The sequence below is a fragment of the Castanea sativa genome, chromosome 7, assembly GCF_040712315.1.
Source record: "Castanea sativa cultivar Marrone di Chiusa Pesio chromosome 7, ASM4071231v1".
Lineage (NCBI taxonomy): Eukaryota > Viridiplantae > Streptophyta > Magnoliopsida > Fagales > Fagaceae > Castanea > Castanea sativa.
The window spans coordinates 15,936,953-15,952,173 of NC_134019.1; the positions used below are offsets into that span (position 1 = coordinate 15,936,953).

At 32.2% G+C, this 15,221-nt stretch overlaps 1 protein-coding gene across 4 annotated transcripts; it reads right to left on the bottom strand.

Moving 5' to 3' along the window:
- Nucleotides 1-3,369: 3,369 nt before the first annotated feature.
- LOC142642529 (uncharacterized) lies at nt 3,370-8,811 on the bottom strand. Of its 4 annotated transcripts, XM_075816904.1 has the most exons (4): nt 8,609-8,778; nt 7,178-7,271; nt 6,565-6,783; nt 3,370-5,819 (listed from the first exon to the last, which is right to left on the bottom strand). In XM_075816904.1, the coding sequence occupies exon 4, from the start codon at nt 5,489-5,491 to the stop codon at nt 3,560-3,562; it is 1,932 nt and encodes a 643-aa protein (XP_075673019.1). In that variant the 5' UTR covers nt 5,492-5,819; nt 6,565-6,783; nt 7,178-7,271; nt 8,609-8,778; the 3' UTR covers nt 3,370-3,559. The 4 variants fall into 4 exon arrangements, with proteins under 4 accessions (XP_075673019.1, XP_075673021.1, XP_075673020.1 ...); XM_075816906.1 differs by lacking the exon at nt 7,178-7,271 and having other exon boundaries at nt 8,609-8,811; XM_075816905.1 differs by lacking the exon at nt 6,565-6,783 and having other exon boundaries at nt 8,609-8,777.
- Between the last annotated feature and the right edge of the window lie 6,410 nt (nt 8,812-15,221).

Consider the following 15,221-nt stretch of genomic DNA (forward strand, 5'->3'; position numbering starts at 1 on the left):
TCTAATCTTAGGTTGCTAAATGCAAATGTAGTAGAAACATGGTGAGAGAGAATAATGAATTGTGCTCATGCAGATTAGTGTAATAAGCATTTGATATGATTGTGGGCTTCCTTTATAATAGGATCTTTTGTTACTCTTAGAGCAAACAAAATGACGCCCTTATCCCCACCCAAAATGTTTTCCTATAATGACAAGCTTTATCTTTAACCTCTAAGAAATGTAATGCAATGGCCAAAGGATATGCCCCTTTAATATATTGTCTCTAATCAAATAAACAAAGGCTCTTGTCCCCTTTAGGTACAGATTTATACGGAATTCAATTGTTTTCAATTTTTTCTTTTCTCTGTAAGAAAGAATCATCAACCTTAACTAACCAAAAAAAAAAAAAAGAACCATCAATATTAATTAGAGTTATAAGAAAGAACAAAAATAGGATAACATTTAACAATTAAAGAGAAAAAAAATTAAAAAAAAATCTAAATGGAATTAACCAAGGTGGAGTTTTAAAGAACTCTTTGTTTACCTAGAATATAATAGAGAAAATAAAAATGAGACTAATACTAATTCTAGGAAACATATATAGAGAAATAGAAATAAGGATGCTAATTAAAGAACATTGGCAATACCATCAATCCTATTTGAAGCTTAATCATAGCTCCACTAATTTGCTGGACTTTCAACTTTTGGCTGGTATATATTCAGGCGTTCTCCAATACCGTAAAATTCCTTATTGTTTGGTTTTACTTGAATTCCAGCAAACTACCCGATTAAATTAAGTGAGAAAATGAGCATAATGATTCTAGTGTAGAAGAAAAAAAAAGAAAGAATTCCCAAAGATTAGTAATTTCGCATAAATAGAAGAACGTATAAAAAATTCATTGAAAAATTGAGAGAGAAAGAGAGAGAGAACCTTTTTTTGAATTCCAGCAAACTACCTAATTAAATTAAGTGAGAAAATAAGCATAATGATTCTAGTGTAGAAAAAAAAAAAAAAAAAAAGGATTTCCAAAGATTAGTAATTTGCCATAAATAGAAGAATGTATAAAAAATTCATCGAAAAATTGAGTGAGAGAGAGAGAGAGAGTGAGAACATTTTTTTGTGAGAGAAAACCATGCATAGGATGGAATAAATAGTTACAAATTTATAGTAAGAGGGTGTGAATAAAAAGAGACAAAATAAAGGAAGAGACAAAATAAAGGAAGATGAAGAGAAAGAAGAAGAATATTATTTATGTATAGGGTAGTGGGGAGATTAAAAGAGGAAGAATAATATTTATATTTAGGCTAGTGGGAGATGAAAAGGTGAGGGTGGAGAAATGTTGAAAAATGTGTAAATATTAAAATAAAATAAAAAATAAATGTTATAAACAATTATAGGGAAATTGGAAAGAAAATGATAATGAGGTGAACGCTGATGTGGCTTAACTGGAGCGTAGCAACAATAAATGCTACGCTTCAGCTTTTAGATATATATAGATATAGATTAGAAGTTTTATAATTCAATTGATACCTTTTGATATTTTACAGTAGAAACATGCAAAGTTCAAATTCTCTATTTTCCATGATTGTAATGAATTATAAAAAATAAAAAATAAAAAATATTTTCCCTTCAAGGACATTTGATCAAAGTTATTCACAAAACCAAAGGACAATAGATCGTTCTAAGCCTAAGGGCATGTTTGATACAAATTAATAGATCTTGTAATGAAATAGTTATTCATGTGGATTAACTATTTAGTTGCATTTTTATTACCAGGAATAGTTATTTCTCAATTTTGAGGAATAATTATTCCTTGCTAAAAGGACTGTAATACCTCATCCTTAAAATGCGTAACAAATTTTTTTTTCTAAAATTTATAGTCCATATTAATTTGAAAATTGAGCAATGATGTGAATAAAATTGTAAATGAATCAAGTCGTTTATAAACAGTTTAGACTTTGACTCGATAAAAAGTTTGTTCATGTTTGTTTATTTATAAATAAGCCAAATATATACCTTCATTTTAGGCTTGTTTAATAAACAAGCTGAGCCTCGAGCCCAAGCAAAAAATATATTCATGAACAAGCTTATGAACAATAGGATTCGATAAAATGAAACACGAGCTTAGCTAGGTTTTTGAGCTTGGTAATAAATTTGATATAATCTTGAAAAATAAACCAATATCTTACTAAGCCCTTTAATTAGTTGGGAGTTAGGACCACATGTCCAAACCAAATGAAGTTGATAATATGCTTAATATGAACTTGATAATATATTTGTATTGGATCTTGATCTTAAAAGCTTAATATGGAGTTTGAGTTTGACTTGACTAATGAATCAAGTCAAGCTAAGCTTTAGTCAAGCCAAGCCAAACTCAAACTTGTAGACTTTCTAACAAGTTCAAGCTCAAACATAGTTTGTAAGCTTGGTTTAAGTTCAAACCAAGCTTAAACATTTTATATTTGTTATCGGAATAAACTTGAACATTCAATATTTAATAAAACTCGGTTCATTTACAACCCTTGTGAACTTCAATAAATATTCATTTTTAGGATAATTGAGTCCCACAATAAATGAAAACATAATTGTATAAATAAGCTATTTTATAAATTTAAGTTTGGACTTTTATTTCAATTTTACAACTATAAATAAGAATATCTATTTCATTATTACAACATCTTCAATATTCAGCAATAAATATTACTTGTATTATTTCTAACATAATTTCCAAAGGTGCCTTTAGATTAGACTTGCAAAAAGTCCGGTCCATTTGAGAATGAGACGGGACTAGACATAGCCCTATGAAGATGTTGAGCTTGCAGAAGGCCCATTTAACAATGAGACGTGTAGCTTGAATGATTTAAATTGGCGATTAGGAGAGAGATGGAATCTTTATTTATTGTTATGTTGGCAGGTATGCCACTAGTGGCCACAACCCACAAGTCTTATAGTAAGCCACTGCATTTATGTTGTCTGCTTCGAATAGTTGTGCCATTTATCATCAGATCCAAGACATAAATTTTACCAGTTGAACTAACTGGATCCACATATACAGTATCACCCATTTATTTTTACTCCATATTTGGTGTCAACATGACTTGTTTCCTTCCTTTAGGTTATTTAGCTAGGCTAGTAACTTTAAAAGACTTCATTTTTCCGTTGGGTTTTGAAACTTCAGGTAGCTTCTCCTAATGTAGGAATTAAAATTGAAATTCCATGGCTATGGCCAATGCAGTCACTTGCATGGCTTTCTATGGTGCTCCAATGATGCCATTGCCGCTGGGACATCAATAGAACCCCGTGTCTTGAGCATTTGTTGAAAACAACACAAATGCTTAAAATCCCGCTGAGCCTAAAGAAGGTGTCCTGAGGCTAGATTTAGAAGGCTGTTTCAACAATTAAACCAAATTTCAATGAATCGAAGCCCAGTTACAATACAAATACCATAACATTAACATTAACCCCATTAATTGACACAAACTATATATGAGTCTTTGAACAAGCACCAAACCTTATACACAATTCAACAAATAAAAGCCCCTAATTCACAATAAAATCTACTAGTTGACTCGAACAACTTCAGATCCTATCAATTGCATTCTTCAGATTCCCACCAAACAATGACATGAGACCCCCACCGTGGACTCTCCCCTCTGGAGCATCAAAGTCAAAGCTTTTACTCCCAGCACTACTGCTGATGCCAATGCCACAAACATTGGTCCCTCCCTCCGTCTTCTCAGCACTCAAGAAGCTTGTATTAGATGAAAATGACTTCATTGATAGAGGAACCAATACCTGTGGGGGTATGCGTTGTATTTTTGCTGAATTTTCAAGCGACTCAATGCAGCTGGGGACAACACTGCCTCCAGAGGAAGAACTACTGTTTTCAAATCCACTCCCTGCAGTTATTGAATCACTAGATACAAGGCCATAGAAGAGTCCTGGTGCAATCATACCTTTCTTGTTTGTCTCCCGCTCCTGGACCATGCTACTGTGAGCAGCACAGAGGCCACTCTTACCCCTTGCGAATTTCTCACATTTGCCCTCTCCCCAAGTGCATCGCTTTCCACCACCATGAGCCTTGCAGAAATCTGTGCTCCCTTGAGCACTCTTTCCACAGTTTTCAAACTTGCACCGCTTCCCTCCCCCATGTCTAACGCAACAATCTGTTCGGCCACGTGCACTCTTTGTGCAGCCTGGCACAGCACATCTTTTTCCACCACCATGGGCAACACAAAAGTTTGTACCTCCATGGACGCTCTTTGGGCAAATCCCACCACCATCAAAGAGGCAGCGCTTACCCCCACCATGTCCCTTGCACAATGGAGTACTCCCTTCTGCACCCTTGGTGCAACCTGCAAATATGCATCGCTTTCCACCACCATGTGCCTTGCAAAACATGGTACTCCCTTGCGCACCCTTTGTGCATCCCTCATACTGACAACGGCGTCCACCCCCATGAGAGATGCACAAACCAGCCTGTCCTTCAGCACTACGAGTGCAACCATCGACCTTACACCTCTTACCCCCTCCATGTCTAATGCAAAGGCCTGACTTGCCTCGTGCAGCTTTGCTGCACCCACCTGCATACCCACATCTTCTGCCACCACCATGTGCTATACAATAATCTGTCTTCCCCTCAGCACTTTTAGTGCAACCCAAGTGTTGGCACCTCTTCCCTCCACCATGGGCCTTGCAATAGGCAGTTCGGCTCTCAGCACCCTTGTTGCATCCTGGTTTCTGGCATCTCTGACCACCCCCATGACCAATACAAAGACCAGATGCCCCTCGTGCACCTTTTGTGCAACCTGAAAATTTGCATTTCTTAGAATTGCTGGTTCGGTGGTCTGAAGATGTTCCAGTAGTTGCTTGCTCAGAGATGGTGCCAATTGAGTACTCTGTTGTAGAGGACAGTTCATAGCTCGACTGGGCCTTGGTTGTGAGCTCAGAAAGTTCCTGTGCTTGCATTGATACCTCGGCATTGTCTGTTCTTGGAGCAAAAAGAAGTGATGGCATATAGCCACCTGATTTCTTTGCTGAGGTAGAACCCTCATCAACAACAGGAATCACAAGATGATTATCTTCAACAGATACTTGGTTTGGGAGGGAGAAGGTATTAAAATCAGCCTCTGTTGAAACTGAAATATCAAGAACACTTGAAGAATCATTAGTACCTCCAGAAAGACTGAGTTGTAGGATTGAATCAACCTCAGATGATACCCTGTGAGCTAATGTTGTGCTGGCTAATCGTTTGTTCTTCTTAAAGCCCACATTATTATATTTATCAGAGTATGCACTTGGTGTTGGGCCCAGTCCAAGTACCAATCTGCAGCCGTCATCAGAAGCATTGGATAAGTTAACCCCAAGATTGCTTTGGTTACACCCAAATCTAGCTGTGTCATTGCCTCCATAGCCAAAGCAGTTCAGGCTCAGAGTAGTATCACCCAAGGTGTCATTTTTTATAAAAGCTTGATCATAAGAGAACAGTACCCCCTTCTTGTTCAGATCCATTCTCTAAACAATATACACTACAGTTCTAAAAGGCCCAACAACAAAAAATAATTTACAAGCTACCAGAAGTTCTATATATCACCGCCAAGTTAAAACGTACAAGAAATTCCAACACGCTACTTCCCCCACTAACAAAGCCAGATGTGTCTGCTCTGTCCATCTTTGGTATATGTCGGCACCCAAAGCTTCAGTGAAAGCACATTCTTTATAGAATATCTGATAACGTTTCTTGGATAGAACCCTTTAAGTAGAATGGTAAATACAGAAGTGCAGAAATCTTTGGAGCTTCTTGTGCTCCTTACTGAAAAATCATAAAGCTTCATCAACCCTGACAGTGAATAAAAAAGGAGACTGCATTAGAAAATAATTAATCAACCAATTCAAAGGAAATTAATGTTCTGCTCAAAGATACAAACCAACAACAAACATATTAGTGGAGGAAATTTAGTTTGCAGGTCTGAGTGGAAGAAAAGAAGAAAGACACCAAAATCTCATTTTACCATAAACACACAAAAATCTAAAGGTTGCCTGTAATTGGTGGAGAACCTTATAAATTAACAAGGGTCTATGCAAAACTGATGGTAAAAGAATTATAACCAAGTTTCGAATGCTAGTCATCAATCAACCTGTAAACTTTCTATCCCAGTATGTATTACATTATTATCTGAGCCTTCCTACTTCTGCTGGATTCTACAAAATTGAAAATTTGAAAACTACTGCAGACTTTCTAAAAATGCAGTTCATGTTCAACACGACAGGTCTGGTACATATAAACATTACACCCACAATTAGTTTTGAATCTCATCTGCTTGCTTCTAAGTTCCTCAGTATTATACAGAAATTATTTAAAAGAGAAATATCAGCCATTAGGATTCCCTAGTTGTTCCTATGTAACGTTTGGCTATCCACGGAATGACAGCTTTATAGATTAAAAGACTATACTACCCACATACTAAAATTCTTATGCTACTTTTTTGAGCTTTTTAATGAAATTTATTTACTTATAAAAGAGGGAAAAAAAGATAAATAAAAGATGCCAGTGACATTGTCCTTCTTTTGGCATTCCGGCTTACCAGTTGAAACCAACAGGAGAAGTCAGGATTTCAAGCCACCCCATGTTGTTATTCAGATAGGAAGGAAAGATGGTAATAGCTGTTATCTAAATATAATAAATTTTTTTGAAGGAGGGTGTGGGAACACAACTACATCAAAGATAATTCTGATGCCGACTTAATTCCACGCCCCATTCAACAAAAGATACACTCTGAGCCTTCTTATTAACTCTGATCAGCCTATATAGTGTAAATAAAATGAGTAACTTATTATATTGAAAATCAATCACAAAGTTGGCGAAACAGATAATTAATTAAAAGAAAACGATTAGAGAGATAGCTAAAATGTTTTCTACATGATCAAGCAACAACAAAAGCTATAAACCCATAATCATTGAGTACCTGTTTACATACTTGAATAATTTGTGCATACGTGCCAGAGGGGGTGGAGGGAAGATTTTTTAATTTTTTTGAAGATAAGGATAGTGCATGATTTCATTAAAAGTAACCCAAATTTTCCTTTAAAAGAAGAGAATTGCAATAAAGATCTTAAAATGGAAGAAACAATACATAGTGATTATTATATACATATTGAAACAAGTAAAATACTAGGCAAAGACTTCTGATTTCTGACCTTCACTAACTTAGTAGGGAAAAAAGTAGATTTCATTGCATTCAAGTGGAATTCAGCAGCTACGCAATTGAGTACAGATAATGCTTTCTTCATCCTGATTGTTAATATGAATTATTGATTAGCAAGTGTACATAACTGCAGATGGATGTAGTTTCTGAATATTACAATAAATTTAATCTATTTCCTACTTTCTCTGTCCATCCTCAATTCTTCCTTTCATTGTCACCTTAAAATATGCTGAGCAAATCAACTAAAAGCCCACAAAGAAAATCTATGGCTGTTTCTCTATGGAATGTGACCACATAAAAATCAAAAGCTTCAGACTTGGAGGGTATAACAAAAAGGACTTCAACATCTAAGTATTAATTTTGTACCCAATTTACACCACTTTCAACTTCATCATTCAAAAAAGATAAGTAAATTAACAATATAGTTATGAAATTTTTTATTTTATTTTTTATAAGTATCATCTTTAATCTAACAAAAAAAAAACTGTTGGACTTTTCTCCAACAAAAACGCGTGATATAAATACACCTAATCTTTTCAAATCTACTTACAAGGAAGGCTTAAATCCATCCATGAATTTCATCAATACAAAGAAAACTATGTTTTTGTTATGCTTTATTCAAGTCATTTAAACTAACAACTGAAATCCAAATCCATCTCTTCAAATACTTCTGTACAAATGAACCATAAATGAATTCAGTATATCAGATTTTAACTAACACCATCTTGTTTTGCTTTGTTTAGCTGAATATTATTAGAAGACAAATATAAAAAATTCATAACAAACAGAAGGACTAAAAATCAACAAAATCTATTGCAGACCTCTTTATCAATATCAAAGGACAAAAACTCAACCAAAAAAAAAATTCAAGTTAAATCAACAGCTAAACATTTTAAGATCTATCCAGGTACCCCAAAACTCAATTAGTACTAAAAACTATAGAACAGAAACTCAAGTCCTATCAACACCATATATATATATATATATGTTATATATATTGGATGGACCAAGTCAAGAACACAACCAGATCAGAGATGTTAAGAATTTGATACCCAAGATCATTTCCACCCACCAAAGTAAAAACAAGAACAAAAACTCAAAGACCCATTAATAAAAAATAGGAGAACAGCAAATTTCTGCAAAAAAAAAAAAAAAAAAAACTATAACTGAAACTGAGAAGGAGCACTGAGAATACCCAACCTGTCATATTATCTATAACAATTCCAAACCATAAAGTGAAAAAAAAAAAAAAAAAAAAAAAGCAAAGCAAAGCAGGTAAAACCCAAACCTATAAGAAATAAAATTATCTCATAGGGAAAACAAAACAGTACTTTTGAAATAACACACAAAAAAGTTTCAGTAAAATAAATAACAGCTACGGATTAAAAGGAATAAAACAGAGATGAATAATTAGCAGATATACCGTGATAATCAGTTTATGGAGAACCCAGAAAAAGCTGGCGGATCTGAGAAGCGGCTGTGGACATCTTAAAGCTCTAAAACCCCACAACAACAACAACAACAACAACAACAAGAGGAAGAAGAAGAAGCGATTTGTTGTAACAGAGAGAGAGAGAGAGCAAATGCAGAAGCAGCCAAATAACGTAAAAGGCTTTATTAAATAAATGGAAATTGATTTGGGCGGCTCTATTTATTTTATTATTATTATTTTTGGCTATGTGTTTTTTTAGCTGGGGCAGCCACTTGTGGAGTAGAGTCAAGAATTGTGAGATACCAAAAATGGCCTTGTTTGTCCCTTCTGGGTGGTCACGAGGGTAGGTTTAACGAACTTATCGTAGACTCAAAAGCCTCAAGTTTTTTCTACAGTATTATATTTAGAGTATCTCATGAATAAAAAGTTATAGTTTAATCAAAATACCGTGAGTTTGAGACACCACACTTCAAAAATATATGTAGTGTGGATTCAATTGACTTGAAAGACATGTTGTAGTTTCAAAATTCTCAAATTTTATCTATCATATCATCGATCATTAAGGTTTTTAGAGTATCTCACGGTAGAAAATAGAATACTCTAAGGGTTCGTCTATTTGGGTGGAAAATAGAGGAAGGAAAATAGGGTGGAAAATATTGTTTTTCATTGTTCATTTAAAGAAGGAAAATAGGAATAAGAGAAAATTGGGGAGAAAGTTTTCTCTCCGGACTCACATTTTTTTTCCTTCCAAATCGGAAGGAAAATCTGGAGAAAAAAGTGTTATTGTAGCACTTTTACAATAATACCCTCTTTCCACCTATTTTTTTCAACGTTCTCTTCTCTCTCTCTCTCTTTTTCAATGTGACCTAATCTAATTTTTACATTATAATAATAAAAATAATAATATAAATTATATATATATGATATAATAAATTTTATATTATGTAATGAGTACAAATAAATTTATTTCTTACATATTATGTAATAAGGGTATAATAGTCAATTTATATAAATTACAATTTTCATCCTTCTATTTTTCTCTCCAACCAAACAAAAAAGTTTTCTACTCTCCCACTTTTCCACTCCTCCAACCGAACACACAAGTAAGAAAACTAAATATTTTTCATCCTCCCACTTTTTCATCCTCTCACAATTTTCCATCATTCCATATTTCCACTCTTCCAACCAAACGGACCCTAAGCTCAAAGACTTTAATGTTTGTTTGGCATCAATTTATAACTTATAAGCTCAGTTTTTAACTTTTAATTTTTATATACAATTTAAAAAACTTCACTTTTCCTTAGCATTTTCTCACTTTTTCAAATAAAAAAAAAATATATATATATATATATATATTTTAAAGCTTGATAAATTGTTCGAACACCAAAATATCACTTCCATACATATTTGGTCCTGAAACAGGCTTTTGTTTTGCTTGAGTGGGTGCACAATACAAAACAAAACAACGCACAATCGAACTGTCAAATGGTTTTCAACCTGCATACTTTTAGTTGAAAAGGAAATGTAACGAAATGTCTGAATTGCCATCCTTAAATGAATATTCGACGATGTTGAGAGAGGGTTGTTTTGTCTATTGGGGTCAGTTTCTCTGTTTTTTTAATAATATCTTTTGGGTAGGGCGTGGCGGAGAGAAACTAGTGGACGAGGAGAAGAGTGGAGGCGTGGTGGGGGCGCCCATAGCACAAATCTAACAAAAACACAAACACGAATACAAACACAAAGTGCGCACAAGCCAGCAGCAATCTATATTTGATCTATCTATCATCGATAGTGTGCATTGTAGTGTATTACTTTACTACTACTTTTACTATGTCAAAAAGTCTTATTAACGAATCTATAAGAGCTGGCTAATTGGGCGCTGGCTTCTCTAACTGGCTCTCATGTCAACGGCTTGGTTGGTTCACGAACCACTGACATATCTTTGCCCGTGCCATTGCCAATGTATCTCTATGAGAACATGTTTATCTTTTTCTTTTCATGGTACTTTTTTATAGATTAAAAATAAGGACACGTCTTTTTTTTTTTTTTTTTTCTTTTTATGTGTTGATGTGGTTGTCGGTAAGCATATGACACAACTTTTGGTAATACTTTTGATGGAGTAATTATTAAGTACTCTCATGATACAGAGAATGATGTTTTCTCTATTCACATTTATGATAAGATTCATTTATTAAATTCATGATAGAGTCTATTATGAATATGAAAAGAGAGAACATCACTTCTCCATACTCTGGTAAGGGAAATTATTGTGTACTCCCGAAGTACCATAAATGCGTATTCTCTCTTCTCACATGAATGGTGGATCCCAGTAATTAAATTCATGGTGGAACCCACTACTCATGTGAGAGGAGAGAGTATGTATTTATAGTACTCTGAAAGTACCTAATAATTTTTCCAGTGTACTAAAAATTTTCAACTTTGACAGTCTATTATGAGTAGAAAAAAAAAACAATAAATTTATGTAAAAATGATTATTTATTACACATGATTAACTATATTAAAATTATAATTGATTTTATATGGACCCGTCTTTTTTTATCGTTCACAATTGACAAATTTAGCAAGTTTTAAAATTTTTAATTTAGATGTTTAGAGTAATATTAATTTTTTTTAATTTTAGTATTATTATTTTGTCTCAATCCTCTTATGACTTTGAAAAAAGGGGATTTCTTTTTTCCTTTTGTTGGCAATATAATGTGGGCATCAAGTTGAAACCTAATAATTTATGTTATTTTTTCGTTTCTAACTTATAATTAAATTAAAATTTTATATGTCCTACTTTGCCCGGCCTCAACTTGACATTTTTGAATGCCATTTAGTCATGTAAGAGTATTTTAATATGTTTATTTCTAGTTTTGTCTTAACTTCTTTTTAACTATGTTTGTATATAATATAACCAACTAAAATTTAATTTTTTGTATTAGCAACATTATTGTTGAGTTACGTCATGCTTTACGTCATCACTATTAAGTAATAACTGCATAAAGTCCCAACAAAATGGTACTAAAACTACTATGTAATCTACTTAAAAAATAAGCCAACCTTAGTATTTAGTCGTGATATTGCTCGTACTAAAATTTCGACAAAAGCATGTTTATTCAAATTCTTAATCTTTTTTAAAATCTTAATTTTTTTTTTTGAGAGATGTAAAATCTTAATTTTAATTCTATTTAAACGCTTAGCAATTGACACCATAGATAAGATGAGATTTCACCTAATCCTATGTTTAGAAATTTTGACGGAGAAAAGAAATGAAGAGAGACAATATTAATGTTTATTAGTTTAGAATATTGTAAGACGGAGAAAAAAATGCATTTTTTTTTCTTTTTTATGTTTGAGGTGGTTCATAATTTCCTCCATTGTCTTTGAAACTAATTAAATTTCCCCTGCTATATTTGGGAAATAACTAAATAACCCCTATTTTTTACTTTCTCAGTTAAATCCAATGAAATTTTATGAAAAAATTATTATTCGTACATCACAAAGAAGTAAAATTGTCAAGAATTACATTATTGTTTTCTTGGATTACATTTATGATCATTGTGATTCCATTGAGTTTAATTAAAAAAGTAATCAATTTGGCGTATTTGCTCACTTTTCAAATATAAAGAGAAAAATTGATTAGTTTCACATATAAAGGAGAAATTGTAAATTACCTCAATGGAGGGAGGAATGTACATTTTCCCCTTTTAAGAATTTCTTAATTCATCATCCAAATACAACAATAACAAATTATTCTTAAAAAAAAAAAACAAGAAAAGAACAATTATTACTTACAGAAATAGCTAAACAAGGAATGGCATAAGAAATCCAATTATAATTTAGTAAACATGAACCAATTTTACCATCATGAAATCATTGTTTATGTAAGGTTTCCAAAGCCGAATAAAACAAAAATAAATAAATAAACTGAGATGTATTTCAAGAGAAGCAAATTGGTAGAACCTTGGCCCCCAAACTTTTAGAAATGCTATAAATTCCCTAATATTCACGGCATTTTTTAGTAAAATATATGAATGGCCCTAAAAAGTTATCTGTTAGCCATATAACCCTATATTAATTAATCTTTAATTATACTGTACATAATTTTTTTTCTAGTTTGACCCCCAATTTTATACTCCTAATCCCATCCCTATTTATTTATTTTCCTTTGTCCAAGCATCCTTTTGAATTTCAGAAGAAAAGAAAAAGATATTTTGATACATAATCTTATATTTCTGGAAGTGCTCCTATATGTTTTTACAATTAAAAGAATAAATACTTCACCTTGGGACCATGTTTCAAGAAGTTGAGGTTACTAGTTCAAACCTCTTCTTTGCCTCTATCGATGTCCAAAAGTCATTTATAAATAATAATAATAAATAAATAAGAACTTCACCCATAGTCGACATTGTAAATATTTTAAAATAAGAAATAATATTTCACCAAAAAGATACTCCTTTTAAAATAGATTTCAAAGTAACATCTATAAGTTTCAATGTTTCATTCACTCATCTCCTTTTTCACTTAACATTTTTTTTTTAAAGATAATATGATGCCTCATTGATCATATTACGTAATTGTGAGTAGATATTGACTAAGCTTTCATATGTGTCCAATTTAGTTAAAGATCAGACAACCCCTTTTAGAGTAGGATTAGAGATAAGGCTACAGATCAGCCAGGCTAAGTCCAGTAGTAAAAATTCACAATTTTTATTTTATTTTATTTGAACATGAGCTGAGCTTGAGTTAACACCCGGTTCATTTCCTTGTCAAAGAAGTTTAAGCTTGATCATGAGCTATTTAATTAATTTATTCATTTTCATATATGCTAAATTTATTTAATTCTTCACAAATCTATGCTAATATTTAATAATTAAATCATAGTTGAAATTATATTATTTAAGTTACTTAAATAGAATGATTTTTTTATGAACTTATAAAATGTATATAGAATTTTTACTATAAAAGTACTATTTATTTTGATATTATCAAATAATATTTTGATATCTTATAATTATTTCCAAATTTACACAATCCAATTTTAAGTATAAGTACATATGTATTGTATAGATATTTAGTATATAAATATATAAAATTATATATACTTAATTAAGTCTCATACCCATGTGTTTGTTCACTAACACATTATTTTGCTCGTTCTAAAAAAAAAAAAACACATTATTATGCATGAGCTTACTTGTTTAATAATTAAACATAAACGTAGGTTCTGGCTTGATTTATTTACTAACGAACATAAAGAAGTTATTTTCTAAACCAAGATACGCATTATATTTATAAAGTTAAAAAAAATGTTTTATTTATTTTTATTTATTTGCATCTTCTACACATTCTATTAAAAATAAAAGGAAAGATAAGATAATCTTCCATCATTGTGCATAAAGAAAAGGAAAAGGAGATGGAGGCCCCTGCTCTTTTTAATGTCTTGCTTTAAGAAAGTTTCCTTTTACTGTTTCTAAAGTGTTCAGGCAAACATTTCTCTAATTGGTCTCTCAAAAGAGATGGAGAGGAGGACTCTCTCCCTTGCTTTGAAATTTGCTGTCCAATTCTCTTTCCTATTGTTCACTCTGATTTTTGTTAGTCAAAATTCAATTGATTGTGTCCTCTATTAGAAACGAAGAATAAATTTACTAACCTCATAATGGGAGAACAAATACTTTTAGGGCAAGGGCAATGGTTAACTTAGAGCAATGCTAATGAGTGCCCTTAGAATAATGGTTAACAATTTATTTTAGAAAAGTTTTGACATTACTTTTATAAGAAATGAAAAAAGCCATCATAACGTTAATTGTTTTTTTTATTTTTCCATAAAAACTTTTTAAAAATAGATTGTTAACTAATGCTATAAGGACATTCATTAACATGATCCATACTTTTAACGGAATAAAGAGAGAAATTATAGTGATTGCAAAATATGTCGAAAGGTCAACTTGTGTATCATGCAGAAGTCACTGCCTATCATCCTTTGCATGACCCAAAAAAACACACTTAGCAGAGAATACAAAGACGGTGCAAATTAAATAAAATTAAAACAACCTAGGGGATGGAACTTTTTCTGCTGATCTCATGAACTCACCATCAATGGCCCTCCTTGTGTCCCAAAATTCCCACCCTCTCCTCCTATTAAATCTTATGTCATTCCTGCTACTTTTTGGGGCACCTTTTGTTGCCTCCTAATAAGTCCTAAGAGTCATCTCTACTCTAGTTAGATATAAAAATAATACTACAAAAGTAGTCATCACAAAAGAATATAATAATATATAGTATTAAAATAACTATTTCTCTCTCCCAAGAAAAAAAAGAAAAAGAAAAGAAAAAGAGTTTCTAAAGAGTCCTCCAGTCTGTCTGGTTGCTTAGATATCACAAACAATAAAGACAATGGTAATAGTCCAATAGTATAACTATTTCTCTCTCCCAAGGGGAAAAAAAAATCCCAAGAGTCTTCTAGTCTAGTTGATATTTAAAAACCATACTCTTCCACAAAAAAAAATAAAGACAATAAGTATATAATAGTATTAGAAGATTAATCACCAAAAAGAATAAAATAATACATAGTATAAAACTATATCTCTTTCTACCAAAA